Source organism: Echeneis naucrates, chromosome 4 (assembly GCF_900963305.1).
Source record: "Echeneis naucrates chromosome 4, fEcheNa1.1, whole genome shotgun sequence".
Classification (NCBI taxonomy): domain Eukaryota; kingdom Metazoa; phylum Chordata; class Actinopteri; order Carangiformes; family Echeneidae; genus Echeneis; species Echeneis naucrates.
The window spans coordinates 9762026-9784156 of NC_042514.1; the positions used below are offsets into that span (position 1 = coordinate 9762026).

At 39.3% G+C, this 22131-nt stretch overlaps 2 protein-coding genes across 3 annotated transcripts; one reads left to right on the forward strand and one right to left on the reverse strand.

Annotated features, from left to right (window-relative positions):
- Positions 1-85: 85 nt before the first annotated feature.
- nme7 (NME/NM23 family member 7) lies at positions 86-13290 on the forward strand. Its single transcript, XM_029499369.1, has 12 exons — positions 86-172; positions 1046-1147; positions 1331-1497; positions 1873-1983; positions 2881-2931; positions 3101-3308; positions 3400-3505; positions 6276-6340; positions 6948-7016; positions 7273-7374; positions 12519-12626; positions 13142-13290. The coding sequence occupies exons 1-12, from the start codon at positions 170-172 to the stop codon at positions 13172-13174; spliced, it is 1125 nt and encodes a 374-aa protein (XP_029355229.1). The 5' UTR covers positions 86-169; the 3' UTR covers positions 13175-13290.
- Positions 13214-22116, reverse strand: atp1b1a (ATPase Na+/K+ transporting subunit beta 1a). Of its 2 annotated transcripts, none has more exons than XM_029499371.1 (6): positions 21855-22116; positions 17738-17866; positions 16190-16349; positions 15783-15963; positions 14706-14789; positions 13214-14596 (listed from the first exon to the last, which is right to left on the reverse strand). In XM_029499371.1, exons 1-6 carry the CDS (start codon positions 21946-21948, stop codon positions 14339-14341), a joined length of 906 nt encoding a protein of 301 aa, XP_029355231.1. In that variant the 5' UTR covers positions 21949-22116; the 3' UTR covers positions 13214-14338. The 2 variants fall into 2 exon arrangements, with proteins under 2 accessions (XP_029355231.1, XP_029355230.1); XM_029499370.1 differs by having other exon boundaries at positions 15783-15967; positions 16194-16349; positions 21855-22114.
- Positions 22117-22131: the final 15 nt, after the last annotated feature.

Sequence of the window (22131 nt, forward strand, 5' to 3'; positions counted from 1 at the left end):
AACCTTAAAGCTGTATAAACCCCAAACTTACAGACACCGTTACTACGCGCGTGAACGCACCATGGCTAGGTTAATACAGTTACTATGGATACGAAGCATGGCTCCGACTAGCTAACGCTAGCAAGCAGACGACAGAAGTGGTTCATGTAGAAATTGTCCATTTATAGAAATGGTAAGTTAATTATGTCGTGTTCAGTTACATTTTATCAAACTTTAGACCAGAGGATACCTCGGTGCGTTGAACGGAACCTACGGGAAATTCTTTGTTCATGTTAGTAGAGCAACTGTAGGATAACATAGCAGTTATGCTAATGTTGTGAATTTGGTATCTTGTAATTCCAGACTAAACTAACCCTAGACGTCTTATTTATATAAACTCAAAAACCAATGGAACTATTGTATTATTTATATGCATCTTTGCAATAGTATATTACTTCAAAATATCTAACTGATACACATTAAGGATTGTTATGTTAATGGTTAGCTAAATCTAGCTAACGTTGTTTGGTGCAAAAATTGTTCCTTAGTAACACAAAAACGTAAATATTGAGATAGGAAATTTTCAATTCGGGTCTGGTTTTCACCGTAAGAGAACCCAGCCACTAAATTAGCCACTAAGTAATATTGCCATAAGGTAGGCTGCGGTGCTAACAAGTCATTTAACTTTGAGCTGACTCCACAAACAAGGAAAGAGTACAATGTGACTAAAGTTAATTCAGAACGATACTGGTGTTGGTGGAAGCTTTAAATCAATTTGCGTAGACTTATAACTATGTTAGGTGATCTAACACGTGGGACGAGGTCAAAAATCATATTAAGTAGTTTGTATTCATATCAATTGGTGTTTTATCGTTCTCATTTAGGCTTGTGACACTATTTGGGTGACTGTGAACACACATTAATTTGACATAAGAGTCCTAATTGTGGTTCTTGGAGAGCTTCATAGTTTCACTCGACGCAGTGATATCTGTTTTCAAACTTAAGTGTAAGTTATTTTATGCCTCTATATAGTTCTGATCTTTCATCTGTCCTTTGACTTTATCAGGAGGACCGCTTTGCCTTTCTTACTGAGTGGTATGACCCCACTGCAGCTCTCCTGCGGCGCTACCAACTGTTCTACTACCCCAAAGATAGTTCAGTGGAAATGGTAGACATTACTATTTCAGATAATTATACATTTATTGTTGCTGGTTTATTGTTGAATGGTTCATACTTCTTAGACTTGTTGTAAAACAAGGCTACTACTAAAATGTGTCAAACTTTTTTTCCTGAAAATCTGAATATTTATGAGCACTAAGAAGTTACTAATATATTTGTTTTATATTTGAAGTTTGATGTAAAGAACCAACGAATATTTTTGAGAAGGACCAAATATGATGACATCCATCAAGAGGACCTGTTTGTTGGGAATCGAGTGAATGTGTTTTCACGGCAGCTTAATCTGATTGAATATGGAGATCAGTACACAGCAAACAAACTTGGCAGCAAAAAAGAAAGGTATGGTGGTTTATCTCATCCGGAAAACCTGTATTATCTTCATCAGTTACATGCCTCACAAGTTTTTAGTAACTTGGAATTAAACCAGCTAAGTCTGGCTCATTGTCATACTTTGATTATTTGGATTCTCAAGTGCAGTTATGTCAGTGATGCATGCATTTCTTAAGTTTACTCTACAAAGTGCTTTAGAGTGGGATATATTGTTATTATAATTCCAAATAGAATGGAATTGAATTGAACACTAAAATGTAGAATTTTTTCTGTTGTAAGCTATGATATTCATAAGTTGCCTCCTATTGTATGTATCATATTAGATCCTTTCACATCCTGATGTGTTTTCTTCTGTTCCTTTTTTTCTTTTTTCCATTTATCTAGAACTCTTGCTTTAATAAAGCCTGATGTTGTCACAAAGATTGGTGATGTCCTTGAATTGATATACTCCTCCAACCTGATTGTGACCAAGGCTAAAATGACAAAGCTCACTTGGTAAGGTCAAAGCATCAATATGTGTGTTGAACATTATATGCTCATGCAATACTCATGCAATGTATTCGTGAAATTCAATGAGGCAGTCACAGTCAGTCTGGTTCCGGTGTCAGCATTAAATCAGATGGATGTCTCTGCTTCCTCACAAACATTAGGAGCTAATGGCAGTGCAAAGGTCAGACAAGGTTGGCATTTAATTAACTGCTAACTGTTTTATCATCATAGGTGCTCATTCATGGTGTAATCGTATTATCCAACAAGTTCATGTCTCTGATATATAAATAAATATTATGTATACTTTCTACTTCTGATTTTAAATATATATTGAAAGTAGTCCTTATAAATAAAGGCATTTGGCCTGTGAGGCTTTTACACGGTGCTACTTTAAAGAATCAAAATCTTAAAAGTTATACTTTCCAAAATGTTTCTAAATTGAATAGCTCTTTAGAAATCTTGCAGAAAAAAATAATCTACCTATGTGTACCATAACTGTTCAAAATCATTTGTAAAATCTGCCTCATAATATTAGCTTGTTTTTTTTTCCTACCATTACACTTTTATACAAAGATCCAAATATATAAATATATCTATTTTCAGAAACATCCCAGGGCATCACTTATGAATTATGCACCTGTAAACCAAAGTATTATTAGCCAAAATAGAAGTCCAAGTTCTGTCTCCCTCTTCAAACAGTCAGAAATAAAATTCTATGGAAAAATACTTGGCCTTAAAAATACAACAATTGTGCTTAAAGTCATGGTACAGCTACATGCAACATGCAACACAGAAATTTGACCTCTGGACCTCTCCATTGTTAGTTTTGTACACAGAGTTTACACTCCATTAGCAACATTGCATGGTGACTAATTAACTCATTGGTTTATGGTTTTCTTACAGGAGCCAAGCAGCAGACTTTTATGTGGAGCATCAGTCAAAGCCTTTTTTCAAGTGAGTGTAAATGATTTTCCGGTATTGAGCTGGTACAAACATCAAAGGATTTGTGCTGGCTGGCCAAAGTCATTAATAGAATCCAGATCGTGACTTTGACATTGTTCTGACATTTGTACTCATAATGCAATTTCCATAATTTAATTTATATGAATGCTCCATTTTGCAGTAACCTTGTGCAGTTTGTGTCCTCGGGGCCTGTAGTTGCCATGGAAGTGATGGGGGATGAGGCTGTGTCTCTCTGGAGGGGGCTCCTGGGACCTGCAGACTCTGCTGTGGCACGGAGGGAGGCGCCGCAGAGTGCCCGTGCCCAGTTTGGAACAGATGGCATCAAAAATGTTGGTCATGGCTCTGATTCACTTGCTGCTGCAGCAAGAGTAAGGACATTAAGCCCTTTTTATGTTGAGCATCACAGGATATTGTGCCAAATATCATAATACTATTTTCTTTGTTTCTTTGTTTTATCAGGAGCTTGAATTTTTTTTCCCATCCACAATTGGCCATGGTCCCTCTAATACAGCTATCTATTCAGACTGTACATGCTGCATCATCAAACCTCATGCTATGTCAGAAGGTAAGGTAACACATCTACTTATGGTCTCTCAGCTACAGACTATTTTCATTATCCCTAATACCACGTCAACATTACTTATTAATTAGTGACCTCCATCTGTCAGTTCACACGTCCATGATTTCTGCAGTTGCCTCCATCTGTCTGTTAACACATCCATGATTTCTGCAGTTGTAATGTAGTTGTGAGAAGATTTCCACTCTCTTGTATAATCCCTTCCACCTTCTGTATGGCTGTTAATGTGTTTCTGTCACACAAAGGCACTACATGGTGACCAAATTTGCCTTTGGATTTTTCCAAATCCCTGCCTTGATCCCTGTTCGTGGAGCATGCCACTAGAGCTCTGACCTGTGAAATGTGAAATTCTCTGGACAGAGCTGAAGTGTGCACACAAAAGAAATTGTTGACTATACCGTTTCAAACATATAAGACCAAATGGGCTTCATTAAAATCAATAGTTTGTCTATTATCCTGTGAAAGTTAATATGATCTGTTGTCCTGATTGGTCTCCAGTGTTTACATCAGTTACATCATTTAAACCTCTTCTCTTTAACCAAATATTAACTAAACATTAAAACCTGAGAGGGCATTTTAATTAGGAGATGTTTGTCCTGGCTTGAAACAGTTTTCAGCAGTAATATCTATCTATCTGCTCTTGTGTTCAGAGCAATCAATATTGTCCGTTTTAATTTTTCAAAATTAGAATCTTTAATCCTCAGTGTATCTGAATGGTATCTAGGTGTGCCAGGACCCTGATACTGTGCATGCAGCTCAGTGGCATGTTCTTCTGCCACACCTTCACAGAATGGTCGTAATGAATGTCATTAACGTAGTTATTCATGTTCTTTTCCTGCTATGACAAATCAAAATATCTGTTGATATAAAGGACCAGTATGTATTGAAATGTGAAATGCAGTTTTTAAAAAGTGCAGAAAAAGTGCATTTTATTTAAATATTTGTACTATAGGTGAGACTATTACCATTATTAGATAATTGCCAAAGTACAATAGTTTGAGCTGACTGCTATCATTTTGCATCCATCCATCCATCCATCCATCTTCTACCACTTTTCCATTTCTGGGTTGCGGGGGTGCTGGATCCAATCCCAGCTCACTCTGGTCGAGGAGTGGGCTACACCCTGGACAGGTCATCATTTTGCATACTTGTTTCCATTTATCTGTATAAAAACAGCTGGATGGCTGCATTTCAATGAGCATTGCTTTACATTCGCATATGGATTTAGTTGTACGTGCATGTCTATTATCAAAGTATGTTTAAGCTCATACTGTAATAGTGGCATAAAATGATAATACAGAGAAAATTAGAAGCAGGATCTGAGGATGGGTTTATGCTACTGAAAGAAATACATACAGAGATTTCCCTATGATCATTGTGTTATGGATTACATAATTTCAAACAGGCTACAATGTCTGCAGTAAAGCTGCCAATCCTTCTCTTACTAAGGCAGTTATGACCTCTTCAAATGCACTGACTTGATTTTCATTTGTTTGTTGATATTCATGTTGCAAAGAGATTGTGAACGGGTTACAAAGCCCCATAAACAGACCAACAGAAACAGGTAGGCAGCAATTAGGCTGACGTTACACGATTTGGTTGTTGGTCCAGGGTTTGTTATGAGAGATTACATTCAGTTTTTAGTTAAACTGGTATCATTGAAAGGTTGCAAATGTTAATATGACCACATGGTGTTTATCCTCAGTGGTGAGCTGACACCTGTGGTCTGAGCCAAAAATAGTAACTCAGTCTAAAGGGGTCTGGCAAGCCGACCTCAAACTGGAGTCTGTTTAAAGACAAATAGAAACAAAAGGCTGCTTTGATTTCCCTCGAGGATCACTTAAGAGGCTAATGTATGTGACGTGTGCGTGGCGCGGCCAATCACAGTAGTGACAAAGGAAGTTGTGACTGAAATGCAGTCGGACATGACTGGAATAGAGAAGCTTCTGTTGCCAGGCACCCAGAACGGGATCTCCTAGCAACAGTACCAGCTGGTTTTGAGAGCAGCATTCAGTGTGTGTGCCTATCGTAGTCTGGCTACGGACTGAGGAGGGCACAGAGGACTCAGGAGATGTCTTTTTTTACCTAATGTTTACGTAAACTCACTTATTGCTGACACAAATAATAAAAATGTTATCAACATTGGTGTAGCACCTGCTCCAAAATTAAAGTCATGATTACACACAGCAGCATTTAGGATGGATGGAAAATATAGACACCTGGTCTGCAAATGCAAGGCTATTTCTTATCGGGATGTCTGACTGAGATTATGAGAGCGGCGCCCTCTCTCAATTACGTGTGTCTGCAGCTGTCTGACCTTCACTGTCAACATTGTACCTTTGTCCCTGTGAGTCTTCCATTTCTTTACATTAATGCATGGCCACAGTGACAAGAGGCTCAGCTCTGTATCTGTAAAGTATCGATCGTCTAGATAAGAATATTGTCTCTTCCAACCAACAGCACATCTGTAAGACTAGCTCCCTGTGCTTTGTTTAAAAGAGACATAATAAACAGAGGTTGTTGCAACATTAGGTAACATTTGTTTGAAGAGGAGCAGTGTAATGGCTTTCAAAACAAAAAAGAAATAATAACTTAGGTGATTTCATAAGAATAAGAACAATTATCTGGGCTGTGACTGTTCCTCTGGAGATAATTTTTTCAGGATCACACTGATTATCACAGCATCATACACCTCATTTGTACTTAGAGAAAAGATCCTAAAAGCCTGTAGAAATGAACAGCTTTGATGTGTTCACAGGTCTCACTGGGAAGATCCTGAACTCCATATCTGCAGCTGGATTTGAAATCTCAGCCCTAGAGATGGTAAACGTTTCTAGAAGTTTCCATGGCCTTGTGTTTTAGTCTTACAATAAATTTACTGAGCTTGGCATAATCTTAACATGTTTTTGTAAATCAGTTTTAAAGTAAATTTGATTTGTTCATATGCTCATACAACCTAGCCACATTTGTGTAGCCACTATGTACTCTATTGATTTATGCTGTTCTAGCCTGACCTCCTAAATGAAGTCTGCGTCACTGCTGCAAACAGTGACCTCTCACAGTCTATTTGTTTTGCTACATTAGTTGTGATGCACAGTTGTGCTGTAGGACAAAAATATATCAATCAGCGATTTATCAGTGTGACAACACACAGACTATGTTGTACAGTAACGGAAATAAAATGAAACCTCAAGGATATGATCTCAAATCACTGATGTTCTTTTTAGATTACTAGATTACTTACTTTTAGATTTATTTTTTTTCCCCAGAAGTTACACAAGGCCTTTTTTGATAACAAGGTTGATGTTGTTACAATTCAAAATATAGACTCTATTAAAAATATTAAGAATAAGAATAATATATTCGTTTCATTAAGAAATGTTCTCTGCTATCCTGTTTTTTTTTTTTTTTTTACATTTCCTGCTCACAGTTCAGTGTGGATCGTGCAAATGCAGAAGAATTCTATGAAGTTTACAAAGGTGTTGTTTCAGAGTATACTGTAAGTATAAATATTGTTGTACCCTGCATCATAGTAATTGTTAGTTTGCATGATAAGAAATATGTACATATATATATATATATATATATATATATATATATATATATAGTCTGATCTTTTGTCAGAGACTAGTTGAGAATAGTGACAAAAGACATGACAGATTTTGACAATAGTGAAATTGAGTTACCTGGTATGATCATTATCAGTAATTAAATTCTTCAACGATTTGGACTGAATTTCAAATCCCTCTCTGCAGAGTATGGTGACTGAGTTGTGTTCTGGACCCTGCATGGTCCTGGAGATCCATGGCACTGACACGCCGCAGACCTTCAGGGACTTCTGTGGGCCCGCCGATCCCGTGAGTTTAAAAAAACACAAAACTGCAATTGTTGTAAAATGTCAAAAGCTTAATTAAATGCGGTTAAAATCAACATATTGTTTGCAAATGGTCATCTATCCGTGCTCCGCTGAGTTGAGCATTCAACTTGCCTTTGTCGTCAAAGAAACAGTTGACAATTTAAGAGTGCATGCAGGTAAAACTCATGCAGTCTAACACTACATTTGGCCATGTAGGCTCTAATGTCCTTCATGTTTCAAAGATATAGTTTCCCCTCAGAGCAAATATACATTTGCAAATATACAATATACATACACTTTTAAAAAAAAATTTCTTGCGCTTTACGGCATCATCGTCACAGTACCTTTTGCATGTTGACTCAGCTGTGATCATGCAACACAGCAGCTTACCTTGGAGTTGTTCGGGCTGCCTCAGTTTTCTTCTAACATTTATGTTTGTTAATTAGCCTGAATACAAAAATGACAAATCTGTTTTAAGGTTTTAGAGTTTTTTACTTTTTTGTGAATGTAAATAGAGCAATTACGTGATGAGCCTGGCTACATCTGAGATTTTCACTTCAGTGTGATAGATGTGCAGAGTCTTTTAATCCTGCCAGACCAAAATGAGAATGAGGAGCCACATGTTTTAAATTGAGCAGATTTTAAAACTGCTATCACATGACAGGAAAAAATAATCCTGAATCAGACATCAACTTCTGAAGAAGTGAAGAAATATTAAGTAGCCCTTATATCATACACATTTTAAAGATATTGCGACTTTTATGTGTGTGCATGCGTTAGTGTAAGTCTGTGTGCATGAACACGTGCATGCATGTTTCTGGATACTGTGGAACAAGTGCTGCTGGGCTGTGCTAAAGCGTGATGTGAAATCTAATGATAAGAGGCTTTGCTTCCAGTTGCTGTGTGGTTACCATAAAAATGAGGGACTACGCACATCTGCACGGTTTTTCTTCAAGTTCACCGCTGTCTGTGACTCAACTTTTCCTTTTATCATACTTTGTTTATTATATGTTCTGCATTTAATGATCAGCTATTCGGGCCACAGTCTAATGCAGCCAAAGAGCAGGAAAAGGCTTTGTTAATTAGATAATGATTTCTAGGTCACATAACACTGCATTGCTCACTGACACCAAAATAATTAAGCCTGTGCTTCTGCCCTTCGCTTTTTTGTTAGTTACCCTCTTCAGACCTGGCATGGTTTGTTTGCTGCCCAGTTCACACTGACCATAAAGCCCTTTGTGTTTGTGCCATTTTATGTAATCATACCAACTTTCAAATTAAACTAAACTGGCATACATTTTTGTTGATGGAAAAAAGGAATAGAAATCTCAATAAACCACCCACAAATCCAAGCCCTGCAATATTTTTATATTAGTGGAATTATAATTATTTCTATGACAGTTTTTATGTTTCAATTTGTTCTTTCCCTCAGCTGCTGGAATTAGTTTTCATCCTCTGTGACCTCTTTGATTGCTTCAGACATCACTGACTAACTGGGAGGTTGAGGTGTTTCATCACTTGACCTCAGGCTAACCTCAGTATTATCTGACAAATAACCTAAACGTTAGCACTCCTCCACTTTAGTGGAGCTCAATTATTTGATACGTAAGATAAGCAGAAAGTCACAGAGGCCTTGAATATTAGAGAAGAATTACAGTTATAGAGTAGATTGGTGTGTTGGAGGCTAACTGATGAGGTCATGTGGTATGTGTGGCTCGATGTAACATTGTTCTGACGAGTACCAAAGTACAGAACATTTTCTTTTCAAATAAAGCGTGAAGACATTCCACACATCACTATCAGGCTGAAAGATTGGACTGGACAATCACTGCCCAAATAATCTGTATGTGTAGGTCAGAATGTCTAGTAATAGTTAAGAGTTAGTTGTTTGTGATAAGAACAGGCTATTGATTCATTCCAGTTGACTAAACACTAATCGTTATACAACACAAGTCTTGGGTGAAAAAGCAAGTGACAGCACAGCTGAATAGCTAGATCAAACACACTCCATCATGTTACAATTCATGGTGCATCATTTTAATTGAAGTGTTTATTTTACGAATGAGAGGAAGACCTTTTAACTGAGCAGTTTGCAAAGAAGGCTCTTTGTGTAGTCACACCTCCATAGCATCAGCATTGCCTTGTACTCACTCAGTCATGAGATTGTGCTCTGTCTCCTGATGTGTCCTGATAGCAGAGTGGACAGACACAGCGGTCCTCTGTGAGCTAGTCCGGACTCCGCCTGGACTCGCTACCCTGTTCTTTTTTTTTTTTTTTTTTGTAGTCTCACACACCACATTTAAATTAATGACTTCATAAAACATCATTGCCCCAATCTACAGGGGGCACAACCTGTGTTGTTGGTTTACTTTGTGCGACACTAGATGATCAAATACACAAAACTTTCTTGTTACATGAGGCTAAGGTAAAGCATGCTTTAACTATTGATTTTTGACCCATTTGCTTCTGTGAAAAAAAAAAAAAAATCAGATATCCCTTCTGGCCACGATGCTAAATTTAGAACGTTTGTATTACGCTCAGAAGAAGCTTCTGAGTAGATTTACGTTGTATCTTTACTTATTCCAATCAAACTAATAATATGTTGCTGATCTCCACTGAGGTGTTATTTGTGCCTCATCTAGCATACTTATGATATTTAACAGGCTTGGGATCTGTCGCTCTTTGATCTGCTTCACAGTAGCAGCAGTAGCAGGGGTTGTTGTACTCGTAGTAATAAAAGAATAAAATCACTATGCAGTAATAAATGCATAAGTGATAAGATCTTAGCAAAGCTACAGTAAATGTCTACAACCAAATAAAAAGAAGTTATGATAATTAATAATATGTCATTAACTCCTTCTACAGATATAGAGTATGTGCATCTCTACATATACATGCAGGTGATCTGTCTGGTATTTGCAGTAATTTGCACTACATGTCTTCTGTGAAATAAAGAGAGCACACTGTAGATGGCCACCAAAATGCTTCAGTTGCTTTTCCGTGTGGAGGTTAAATAGTCTTTAATGGTCCCATGCAGTTTGTCAGTTTTACTAGTGTGAAGTAACTGTGTGTGTATGTGTGGGGGGTATAGTCATTTGATAAAGCAGTGCCTGAAGTGAAATGTGGATCAGAAAAAAATGTTGCACACTCAGCAGTGCATGAAGGTTCAGACATGAGACTTTGATTTGTGGAAGGGTCATGCAACTACCCAGTCTCTTTACCACAGACATTGCTGTCCAGAAAAGCCAGCAGTAGTTGCATGATCATCAGTCTAGCACACAAAGGGACCCATTAAAATCAAATTAAACTCTGACAGCAGGTCGCTCATGGGTAACTAATGTAATTACAGAGAACAGTGCTTTGGAAAGAAATCTTTTATCTCTAGGTAGATCTCCCCCTAATTACCCCTCTGCCATCTTAGGCTTTGGTCTCATGTGTCATGTGATATGAAATAACATGCATAGGATGATGCCTTTAGTTTCCAAAAACATGAACTAGAATCATTTTTTTTATTCTGAAAACAATTGGGCTGAAGGTCCAACTGACTCTTATAGTTTGCTTTCTTAACCACCACCATTGGACTGAAATACCAAAATAAATCAAGATGCTAATTAGAAATTGTTTGGCCACTGTTCCTCAACTCTGACCTCTAACAATGTCGTTGAATTAACAGAAGAGTCAACTTATCAGCTCTGTAGAACTGTTCACAGACACAGCGAAGCTTTGAGCTAAAGGCTAATGTCGAATTGCCAACCGCCTTATGATGACAATGCTAACGACTCCAGGGAAGTATTCACTTCTATGATCGCCATCTTGGTTAGAATGCTAACACCAGCTAATTAGCAGATAAGAACCAAGAACCACTGAGTGTAGCAGCAATTCAGAATAATTCACAAACTCTTGATATAAAACACAGAAGTAATGAAAATGTAAATGCTGACCAGGATTCATCCTCTGAAGATGATCAAGGTCTATACTAAAGTTGAATGAGTTGAATATGGTGCCATTTACCAATCAAACATCATCACCTCACAGCTCCTGCTGCATTTTTTTTTATGTTTTTCCTCTTGTAGCACTTAATATCTGCTGCTGAGCTCAGTTGAATCACAGTTCCCCAGTTCTACGGTTCCCATGGTCCTTGAACTGTGGAACTGAATGTTGTGTAGCACAGCCATTTAAACCAGGAAACTGACTTTAAGTTTTAAAAGATGCTGCATGGCCTCAGGCAGCAGATTAGCTTCATTTATGGCCATGAAACCTTTTACTGCTTTTTGTGTGCGCTCACATAAATTTGTGGTAGCTTGCATGAGCCAAAAGCTTTTTGAAGTAACAAAATATCACATGATTCGCTTTTTCAAATGTATCAAACATTACACAACTATCATATGTTACAAAACTTTTGCACTTCAGAGATACTTGTCACCTCAGTGATTAAACAGTTCTTGTATTGTCCCTCCCTTCGTGGTGAATGTTGTGTTTCTCAGCACTGAGTAGCAAAGGGCACGAGGGCCCAGCTTTGACCTTGGGAGTGTCTGATGATGAAAGGAAATAGACAAGCACTTGAGACAAAGCTGCTGCCGGCAGAAGAAGTACTTAAAATCTTTGAGTACTTGAAGGGCAAACTTCTGAGCTGGGCTTTAATGCAAAAGGCATCAGTACCTGTTTTAGTGTGTATCGATAAGAATATCTATTAAAATAGTGTGTGGAAGCTGTATCTGGTTTATTTTAGAATTGCCCTGAACAGAATGAAATTGTGAAAATATAAACATTATTTACATGTTTTTATAAAAGTAATCTGGAATAGTCAATCTGAATTAAAGGATTATAGTCCGACACTGATCCTGTCCTCGTTGGTTTTATTAACTTTTTTATGCAGCATAAATGGGAAGCATTGTTAATCTGTTTCCTAACACTCAGTGTGTAACGTTTGCTGAGTGTCACTGTTTTGTCATTTCCTCTCCAGGATCACATGTTCAGTTGCTGAGTAATCACTGTCGTGTCTAACACACAAAAGTACAGGATGTTCTCTTCTTCCATGACAACTTGATTTCTGGAGTAAAAGTGTGTTTTCCACTGTCTGTAGTTTAATGTGTAGTGAGTTTGTTCTGAGTTGTATTAGTGAATCCACATGTTTTCACCCAACAGGAAATTGCACGGCATCTCCGTCCAACCACGTTGCGTGCGCTTTACGGCAAAGACAGAGTGAAAAATGCAGTTCACTGTACAGACCTCCCCGAGGACGGTGTCCTGGAGGTGGGTGGCATTTCAGTCACACACTCATGTACTCTCTATGCACTGACAAGTGCACCCACATTGTTTCCTCTGTGTCGCGCCTGATTGTACAAATGGGTTTCCTCATTGTCTCAGTCCATGCTTAACTACCCTGTTTTAGCCAAGAACAAAACTCAACACTCAGAAGCTGAGTCTCATGACTCTGATCTGTGGGCTTTGGGGCAACCTTAGATCACATTGGTTTTGAGAAGAAGAATGGCAGAGGAATTTGAAACAAAAACCATTGTTTAACAGGGAGTGGGTCTGACCCATCAGGCGTCATTGTTCAAAAAAAAAAAAAAAAAAAAACAAAACTCCTGATCTGCAGCTGGACAAATGCCTCCTTGTTCAAACGCTGGCCTTTCACTGACTGAGCTGCCTTCTTCCCAAGAATGGGACATAGTGGCTGAGACTGTGTTTACTATTCTGACATGAGAGGGTGATGCTACGTTTCGATTCAATCTGAGCTGTAATTCATTTTCTGTTCATTTTTCCAGGTGCAGTATTTCTTTAAGATCTTGGATGGATGAATGCAAACAGGAAAGCATGCTCACTCCAAACTCAAAGACTTGACAGTTGTCCCATTTTTCCGTTTATTGTTTCAGCCTTATGCAGATTAAATAAAGTGACAAGAGCAGACTCCTGACAAGTGTTTTGATCTTCAACACTGAATTAAGTATTTCACACCAACTACACATCGTATTACACGGGATACTGCATTGCCTCCGATATTCTGACTTTCTGACCAGCGACTTTGGTATTGGATTCATACATTACACTTTGAAAAAAAAAAAAAAAAAAGAAAAAAAAAATGTACAACTGCATAAATATAAAATTCTTCCACCATGAAAATGGCTAAAACATTCAATAGTAAGTAGCATCACATCATGTGATGTCTCCAGCAAAACAGATTTCAAAGCACTGAGTTGCCACTGTTTCCATGGAGGTGAGATTCTTCTAACCTGGACCCACAAAGCTCTAAACTACGAGTTAAGAATGAACAGATGTAAGCGTATCAAAGAGAAATGCTTTAAACCATATCCTACAGCTAGGGTGAACAAAGAAAAGGTGTACAAATGTATCCTTCCACAGTCAACTTGGAACAATTTGGATAAAGAAAGAAAGAAAGAAGAAAAAACGTAATCTTAAAATAGACCAATCCATGTAGCGCGGTTATTCACTCCTACATGGGCCTTAAAGGTTCAGAGTACCATGCTAGTTTTTCAGTTAATCGGAGCACATTAACACACACTCACAGACTAACACACCTGCACACAGACACAAGCACACGCACACACCTTGGACCACTAAAGCGGACATTAAACAGAAGAGATTACGGGACTGGACTACAGCACTGGACACTCCAAAAATATATAGAAACCACACTAGGGTGAGATAGTTTGGGGACAGAAACACATCAGTAGTGGAATTGCGGTTTTACAGTAATAGATGAACACATCCCATGGCTCAAGGAATATTTTCATTTACAGTAGAATAAATATTTGCTATTACAACTCTTGTATTTTACATACTAACCCTCGACAAACACACAGAAAAGCTAGTGTAAAGCACACGGATTAAGCATAGGTCCTGTATATTATGAATGTTCAAAGACTAGTGGTGTTTATCTGAACTCTTTAATTCTCTCTACATTTTATTTGCTTTTAAAATGAGAGTGCTCCTCGTGGTTGAGGTCACGAGTTGATTGTGATCTTCACATCAAAACGTCCTTGATAGCGGTCTTTCTCGCTGTAATTAATGTTTTCTCCAAATACTTTGCACTCGATGCGGATCTCCTGATCCAGAGTGACGTTGGTAAACTGAACGGCCACCAAAGGTTGTAGGTAATGGGGCTGCAGCTGTTTGCCATAGTAGGGATAGTACTGAAGAGGAAATCCTTGACTGAGGCCAAAGTACTTGATCGCTCCAATCTTGCCTTCATCATCTTCTTTCTGCAGACATGATAGAGTTTGTTTATTCACAATTCTAACCTTTTATTTACTTTCTCTACCACTATGTGCACACTGATATTATGGCCAGATGCCGTTAAACAAGACACACCTTAGTTTTGCAGTGAATGGGGATCACATTGGGCTGAACCTTCTTCTGCAGGGCTTCTGGGATCGACTCATTGCCAGTTGGAACCTAAAATGGATTAACAGCCACAGTAGTTGGTTGTGTTTGGTTTGATTTACCACTAGAACCTGCTGCTACTACAAGTGGTGTTAGGTTTTGCTATTTGCATGAAACCTGTGCAGATCACTTAAGTATGTTGCTGTTTTAAATGAAGCCTCCAAACACTTGTGGAATGTGGACTGAAACAGTGTCGGGGACACTGCTGCTGTAATGTGTACAGCTCTGTGCTGTAATCACAGAGCTGGATCTGTATGAAATCGTGGGAGGGTCGGCTGCAGATGCCTTACACACCTTGTCTTGGATTGCTGTATACCAGCATGCTACGTAAATACTGCTTTGATTCAGTATGATTAAAAGAAATTATATAAGGATCTCTACTTAAAAACAGGCTGACATTGGCCATATTACCCAAAACTAGTTGCACTAGAAACTTAAGATGAACAGCCTGAATGTACTTTGTATTACATTGTGTGACCGAATTAAACAAGCTACAAACAACTGTGTGTAAAACTAGCCAAACACTTTACCATCTATAGATTGTATTTTTTTTTTTTTTTTTTAATAGAACTACTAGCAGTGGCACATTTTCAACCAGTCCAGTGGTTTGTTGATGTGTCTTTTCATGGAGCACAGAAAATCATGTCAGAATATTCACAGGCTTACATGAAAGTCATTATATAAAATGGCCAATGTTGAGAAGCTTAACGTATTAAATTTATTTGAAAAGAATGTGGCTTGAAATTACAGTAGGTGTCCAATGTATGTGCATCTCTTCTACTTTTTACTGCGCTGGGGGCATTTTGTCTCTCCTTGCATCCATTACCAGGCTGATGAGTGACCATAATGTTTAACCTCCATGCTAGGTTCAATAATTTCAAATAATTTTCAAATAATGTCAATCGTTACTTCCATACACCCAATTTATTCATTTAATTCCGAACCAGCAGCGTAAATGTATCTGTAATGATGAAATCTACTGTGTGAAGCATGTAGTAAACCTACCCTTGGTCTGAAGTTGACAATCCTGTTGAGCTTGACAATCATACATGGTTTTCCCTCCTTAAAGCCATAAGTGGGGTCAGACTGCCCTGTGCAGTCCCCAAGCCAAGTCCTGTAGAAACGACAGGCTGGCCTCTGTTCTGTCTCACTTTCCACATTCTCACGGTCCTTGTATGGCTGAGGACTGGCTGCAGAGGACAAAAAGACACATCAGATCTTTCATGTCTAGAACATACCAGTATGAGCATTACATTAGGGAGACTGATTTTATTTTATTTTTATTTTTTTTAATTGGGCTGCTTGGTTCTTAATTAGACTTAAATGAGCGAAATCGTGATTGATAATTGTTGCATATCCATCAGGGATCAGCTAGGGAGTGTGAAAATCCCTGTTTGATGATTGGTTTCTACTTGCCCCCACAGTCTTCATATTTCGAGCCATCATTCTGCAAGTCATCATCATACTGTTGAAGGAACTTATCCAAGCTGTCGATGTACTTCTTATATGTAGTCTCATCAGACAACTTGAAAGCAATTTCAGATTTCTCTGAACGTGGGGTGTGAGATAGACCTGGAAGAACAGAACATTGTTACTAAAATACTTTAAACTGTAGTCTTTGACAGAGTTAAATGTGATAGGTTTGGAAACAAAAAAAAGAAAAAAAAGAAAAAAAGAATTGTTTATGGAAAGAAGTGAATTTCCTGACAAAAGCTACACTGTGTGTCATGTAAGCTATTCTTTGTGGGGCCCAGAGAGAGTCCCTGTCTATTATATTTGGAAACACAATGTAGGGTCTCGGGTATTTCCTCAGATGGTCTCTGTCAGCTCTTTATACCAGTAATTTTCCACAGACCTTGCGCACAAGGCCTCAGTCAGGCTTGGCATGAGGAGAATGAGACTATCTATGAACCTTTTCCCAGCTTCTCTGTTGGATTTGTAAATTTGTTGCTGAAGTTATGAGCATGATTGGAGTTGTTTGTGCAGCAGAGAGGAAATTCAGTTAGTCATTTGAATTTCAGTGGTGGCTTGTGAAAGTTCACCAATCCCCTGTCCCCACCCAGGCACTCTCACGTGTGTCTCTCTCACAATGGAAACTTTTAGCCCTAGAGAGAGGCGGGCTCTGAATTAAAAAAAAAAAAAAAAACCTAACCACACTCTGCTTCCTTTATCGGGGCACTGCTGGAAACTCATTTCAGCTCAAAGCGCTCCACGCTCACTTTGTTGCTTTGCCGGGCTACTTTGACTGTCAACAGCCATAGATGGCTCACAAATCGAGAGGCAAACTAACCCTTCTGCAAGCAGCCACTCATATACACTGGCTGCTAAAAATACTGCCAAAGGGAGAGCATGTGCTGTACAAACAAGTCAAGGCTGGGCACTTTGAAACAAAAAAAAAAAAAAAAAAAAAAACTGCTCCGTCTCCAAACTTGCAGGGTATTTCGAAATGCTCATAGTGTGACTGTGGCAGTATTTAAAGGTGTTGTTTTTCACAAGATTACAGATTAGAATTCTTTCCCCCAGGAAAACAAGCTTAGAGGCATCAGCTGAGACGAAAACTAAACTTTTTTTTTTAATGAAGAACTAGAAAGTCTTGCTGCTGCACGTGATTATAAAAACATGTAGGCTGCATTATCATGGCACAGCAATTGGTTGTTAGCTCAAACAGTTCCCCTTTAGCCTGAGGGAGGAATCAATGACTGGCTGAGAAGAGTGAAGGACAAAATGGCTGAACCTATGTAAGGTCAGAAAGACTCCAGATAGAGTAACTGCTTTCAGGCACACCCCAACAGTTATTTTTAAATCACATGGAACAGCCAGCCACTTCACTCTGACACTCAGAGGAAAACTTCTCTGATCAGGGCCAGTTACATCTGTTTTTCTTTTAAATTTTAGGACATTAACCATCCAACAGATCACCTGAAGAGGCAAGAGTGAAATAATGATTTGAATAACTTTACCTGGGGGGGCGACTCTGTCCTGATAGGTCGGCTTGTGGTTACTTAATGTGAGCAGCATTGCCAGAATGGTCCCAATGAAAATCCCAGCCAAGCATCCATAGAATATCACATAGAACAAGAAGATCTTCACTGTAAAAGGGAAAGTAAAAGCCATATCTTAATGAAAAGTCAAGCTAATGGTTAATCAACAGCTATATTCAAAAAATAACATTTTCTGATTTTGCCCTCAAAAGTTAACTTTAGAATTTGTGTTTGAGTCTTAATCTCACCTTGAACTAAACAAAATGATGCATTTTACAATTATTCTTTATTTCTATTATTTTAAGATCTTTTGATTAAATTAGTAAGAGAATGTGCCAGATGAAGTGAACTTAGCTTGTTGACCTAAGTGTTTAAACAACTTTAACTTCAGAACCAAAATTTGGGTAGTCTCAAAAAGAAACCTTGAGAAATAAATGTTAAATACATCCTCCACAAACTGCTTCCAGACTTCCAGAGAGTGTGATCCATTTCTTCTCTCATCACTGAAACCATTTCAGAACAATGCAGACCCCCCCCCCCCCAATTCAAAATTTAGCCCAATTATTCAGCAGCAGGGGGGCTGCCCTTCCAGTAGAACAGGATGAGTCACTGGTCATTCCTGTCACAGGGGACCCTTCCCCCCTGCCGTTTCAACCCTTACAACTAGTCAAGCATCAAAACACTCGTCACTTCCAGGAACAGAAACAGCCTTGCTGCTTCTCTCTGGTTTTAGTTATTCCATTGTTGTAAAGAGCAACTTATAATTGACAGTTTTTGTTTGGCTCCTTTCAAAGCGTCCATGCAAATTTCAGTGGGGTTAAATCATTGAATCTTGTCCTCTGTGAGCTTTGTTTTATGTTAGTTATGTCAGGGTTTTGTTTTTTTTTTTTGTTTGTTTTTGTTTCCTTTAAGCCCAGTTGTTCTTGCTCCTCAGCTATGCAACACTGCCTCCATGCTTATGTCATGACTGATACAGATGCAATGATGTGGCAGGAAAAAAATGCGACATTTTTACGAACAGATCAGAGTATCTCTAGAGACAACATTATCCAAAAATCAAATAACATCCACTTTCTTTCATGTCCCTACTCCATCCGTCGAAGCAATCTAGAGTTCACTTTACTCTGCAGTAGCAGAATTATCTGACTCCCCGTGCACTTCTTGGAATAATGTGGATAATACTAAATTAACATATTAGACAGAAATTTGTCAAACTCTTAAAATTCATCACATCTCTTGGTTCACAGTTATATTTTTAATTCAGCCAATGCAAAACCAGTTTGGCAGGTTGATCAGAAGTTCAGTACCACAGCTCCATCTCCTGCTGCAGACTGTTGACTGAAGTGAATCTCACTCTCACCTCGCAAACTGACAGTTTTTAGGGCATGTGAGAAGTGTTTGCAGCACAAGCTCAAGAACAGTCATCTGATTTTCAGATGCTGAAGAGGCGGTATGACGTACATCACAGCTACAATAACTCCCAACAGGAAAAAAATAAAAATAAAAAATTATATATATATATATATATATATATATATATATATATATATATATATATATATATATATATATATATATATATATATATATATAGAGTGACATTACATTCTGTCATGGCGGCCGGTTGCCAAGTTCTAGCATTGTAAATGTAAGTGAGTTTATATTGAATTGAGCATGTCTGTAACTGTGGTGAAGGGGTGTCTGTGCAACTGATTGCCTTGATTTCTACATAAAAATCTCTGATGAGTAGAGTTGCAGGTGATCCACTAAGAGGAGATCTCTAAGAACTAAGGACATGTGTGGACAAGCAGCTTTTGCAAAACAAATTCAGTCTTATCTCGTGGATGGATGTGAAAATTAGACAAAGCAGTGTATCAGATTCCCCATTTTTGCCATCCCTTTTTGGGCAGGTTGAGGAACCAGAACGGTAGAATACATTGCATGACATCTGTACTGACAGACTAAATCCCTTTTGTGTGTGTACACGTGGTCGATGTTGGTCCACAAGACAGGACGTCAGCACATCAACTGCTAGAGCTCAGCTAGGAGAGGTGCGATCCCATCCGAGATCAGATCGACGGTCCGGATCACGTGTGTGTGTGAGGCAAATGCGTCAGAGCCAGACTGAAGGACCGCCCACCCGAGTGACGTCCACTGACAGAGTTTCTTTACGAGATAAAACATTTTAATCATTCAAATTACAAAAAAATATCCAGGTTTCATAGTAGAGCTGTGCTCGGTGCAATCACGACAGCACAGTTATGTTCGGCTGGATGTACACAGGTGGCCAGTGCAGATCCGTGTTTTTCAGGCCAGGTGAGAAACACCTCGATCGGATCACTGCAGATCCCAGAGCAGCTAATGCCAAAAATCAGGAACCTCGCAGAAACCGATCCACTACTATTGTGTGAGTTTGAAGGGAGCACCTCCCCCACAGGCTGCCGCAGAGTCTCATGAAGGGGCGATCTGTACAGTCACACCACACTGATGTCTCCAGACGTCGGCTGTTTGTTGAAGCCTTTTAACGCTTCGTTTGTACTGTGAGAGTCCATCCGTCTAACACAAGAGTTACACAAGAACTCACAAGTACCGGAGACCAACACATCGATGCTGTCTGACGCCGAAGCTACTCTTTTCCTTTTTTTTTTTTTGCCCCAGCTGAAATCTAAACTTATCTTAATAACTGGCTTCAAACGCCGGGTAAGAGCATTAATGATTGTTTTCCCACAGAGCCGCTGTGATTTCAGTGAATAACCTGTTGCTTTTAAAAGCAACATGTTCACTTTTCACTCTGCCCGGAGACACACACACACAGACTCACACAGTCTCACACACACACACACTGAGCCCCCTCCTTTAATTAGCCACACTAAGTTTTCTGAGGATTTGTTGTGGACTTTACAGACTGGTTATTGATGGCGATGTCTCGGCCAACACTGGAGTTTTCTCCCACGGGTGGGGGGGTGAAAGCCAGAGACAACCCAAACGTGCCGACCAATGGCTCCTTTCTTTGAATGAAGTAAGAATAAAAAAAGTGGCCGGGGGAGGGGGGCGGCCCTTAAGACATGTGAGTCGTGAGCACTACATTACTGAGCGCTGTCTGGCCAAACCTGGCAAAATAAGGCCAATAATAATAAATAATAACAACAACAACAACAACAACAACAATAATAATAATAATAATAATAATAATAATAATAATAATAATAATAATGTCATTTCAATTTGTAGAATAGTGTAGTCATCTTAAAGGACACTATATTATGGCTTGTAATTGACCTCCCAAATCAGCAGCCGTTGCTGATTGTCTCAAAAGTGTTGGAAACGGTGTTAAAAGGATTGGAGCCGGGTACGTTAATCTCGGGGTTTGGGCGAAAGGGAGGGAAGAATAAACAGGCCTGTGGCTGGGAGCCTGAGATCAGCCATTCAGCCCATTAAAGAGAGGAATCAAATGCCCTGTCTCTTCTGTTCTCCTGGACAAACTACACTACAGACGTCATTCAGGGGGACAAACAACAGCCTCCCCTAACTTTGACCATTTGGTCCAGTGATAAGTGTGGGCCCGACACACCGTCCTTCAGGGTGACCTTTTCATAAAAGGACGTTTTACATTACAGAAGGTTAACATGAAAACCAGGTGAGCATTTAAAATCCGGCCTATATAACACGAGCTATCAGTGTGAGCGTGTGAGGGAGGGGGCGGTATAATTCATCCACAGCACATTTTAATAAGATAGGCATCTGTTAAATGAGCTCATTATTTTGGCCTCCATCCGACCCCGGACATGTGCGGTGTGATAACTTTGTGTTTCGTTTGTTTGACAGAGGAGTGTATTTCTGATTGGAGACCAACTTCTGCCTCCGACCTCCGAAAAACCGAAGTCACGACGCAGCGTGTCGGCGCCGCCGAGCTCTAACAGGTGCTGTCTGGCTGCTCGGCCAGGAAACGGAGGAGTTTCCACACTCCACGTCCGCCAAACGTGCCACAGCGACGTTTGTTTCACATTTAGCCAGCGAATCGACGAAAAAGAAAGAAAGAAAGAAAGAAAGAAAGTAGCTGGCGGGTTTGGCTCAGTAAAATGAAAGGTCTACTTACACCAACTCATTCCTGTTCGTCCCAGAAACTCCATCTTCTCTGAGTTCCACAAAAATTTGCTCCATCCTCCGTCACTGTCTTTATTCCCCGACATGATGGCTGCTTATATCTCCTCTTCTTTCGGCGGTTTTGTGCGGTTTTTCAGCCCTCCGGCCGGGTGCCTGTCGTCTGCGTTGTTGCCCGTCCTCTCACAGGAAACGAAAAAGGACCGACTCGCAGCCGACTCCACCAATTGTAGCGCACACAATTTATCTCTCAGGAAAAGCGACTCCGCCTG

What these genes read in the sequence shown, in the direction of transcription:
- nme7 (XM_029499369.1), top strand. An exon ending in AAAATGACAAAGCTCACTTG is followed by an intron (nt 1,984 to 2,880) that starts GTAAGGTCAAAG and finishes GTTTTCTTACAG; the next exon opens with GAGCCAAGCAGCAGACTTTT. An exon ending in GTGTTGTTTCAGAGTATACT is followed by an intron (nt 7,017 to 7,272) that starts GTAAGTATAAAT and finishes CCCTCTCTGCAG; the next exon opens with AGTATGGTGACTGAGTTGTG.
- atp1b1a (XM_029499371.1), bottom strand. Translation starts at nt 21,948, where the DNA reads ATGTCGGGGAATAAAGACAGTGACGGAGGATGGAGCAAATTTTTGTGG. An exon ending in ACGAACAGGAATGAGTTGGT is followed by an intron (nt 17,867 to 21,854) that starts GTAAGTAGACCT and finishes TCCCTTTTACAG; the next exon opens with TGAAGATCTTCTTGTTCTAT. An exon ending in CCATTCACTGCAAAACTAAG is followed by an intron (nt 14,597 to 14,705) that starts GTGTGTCTTGTT and finishes TCATGTCTGCAG; the next exon opens with AAAGAAGATGATGAAGGCAA.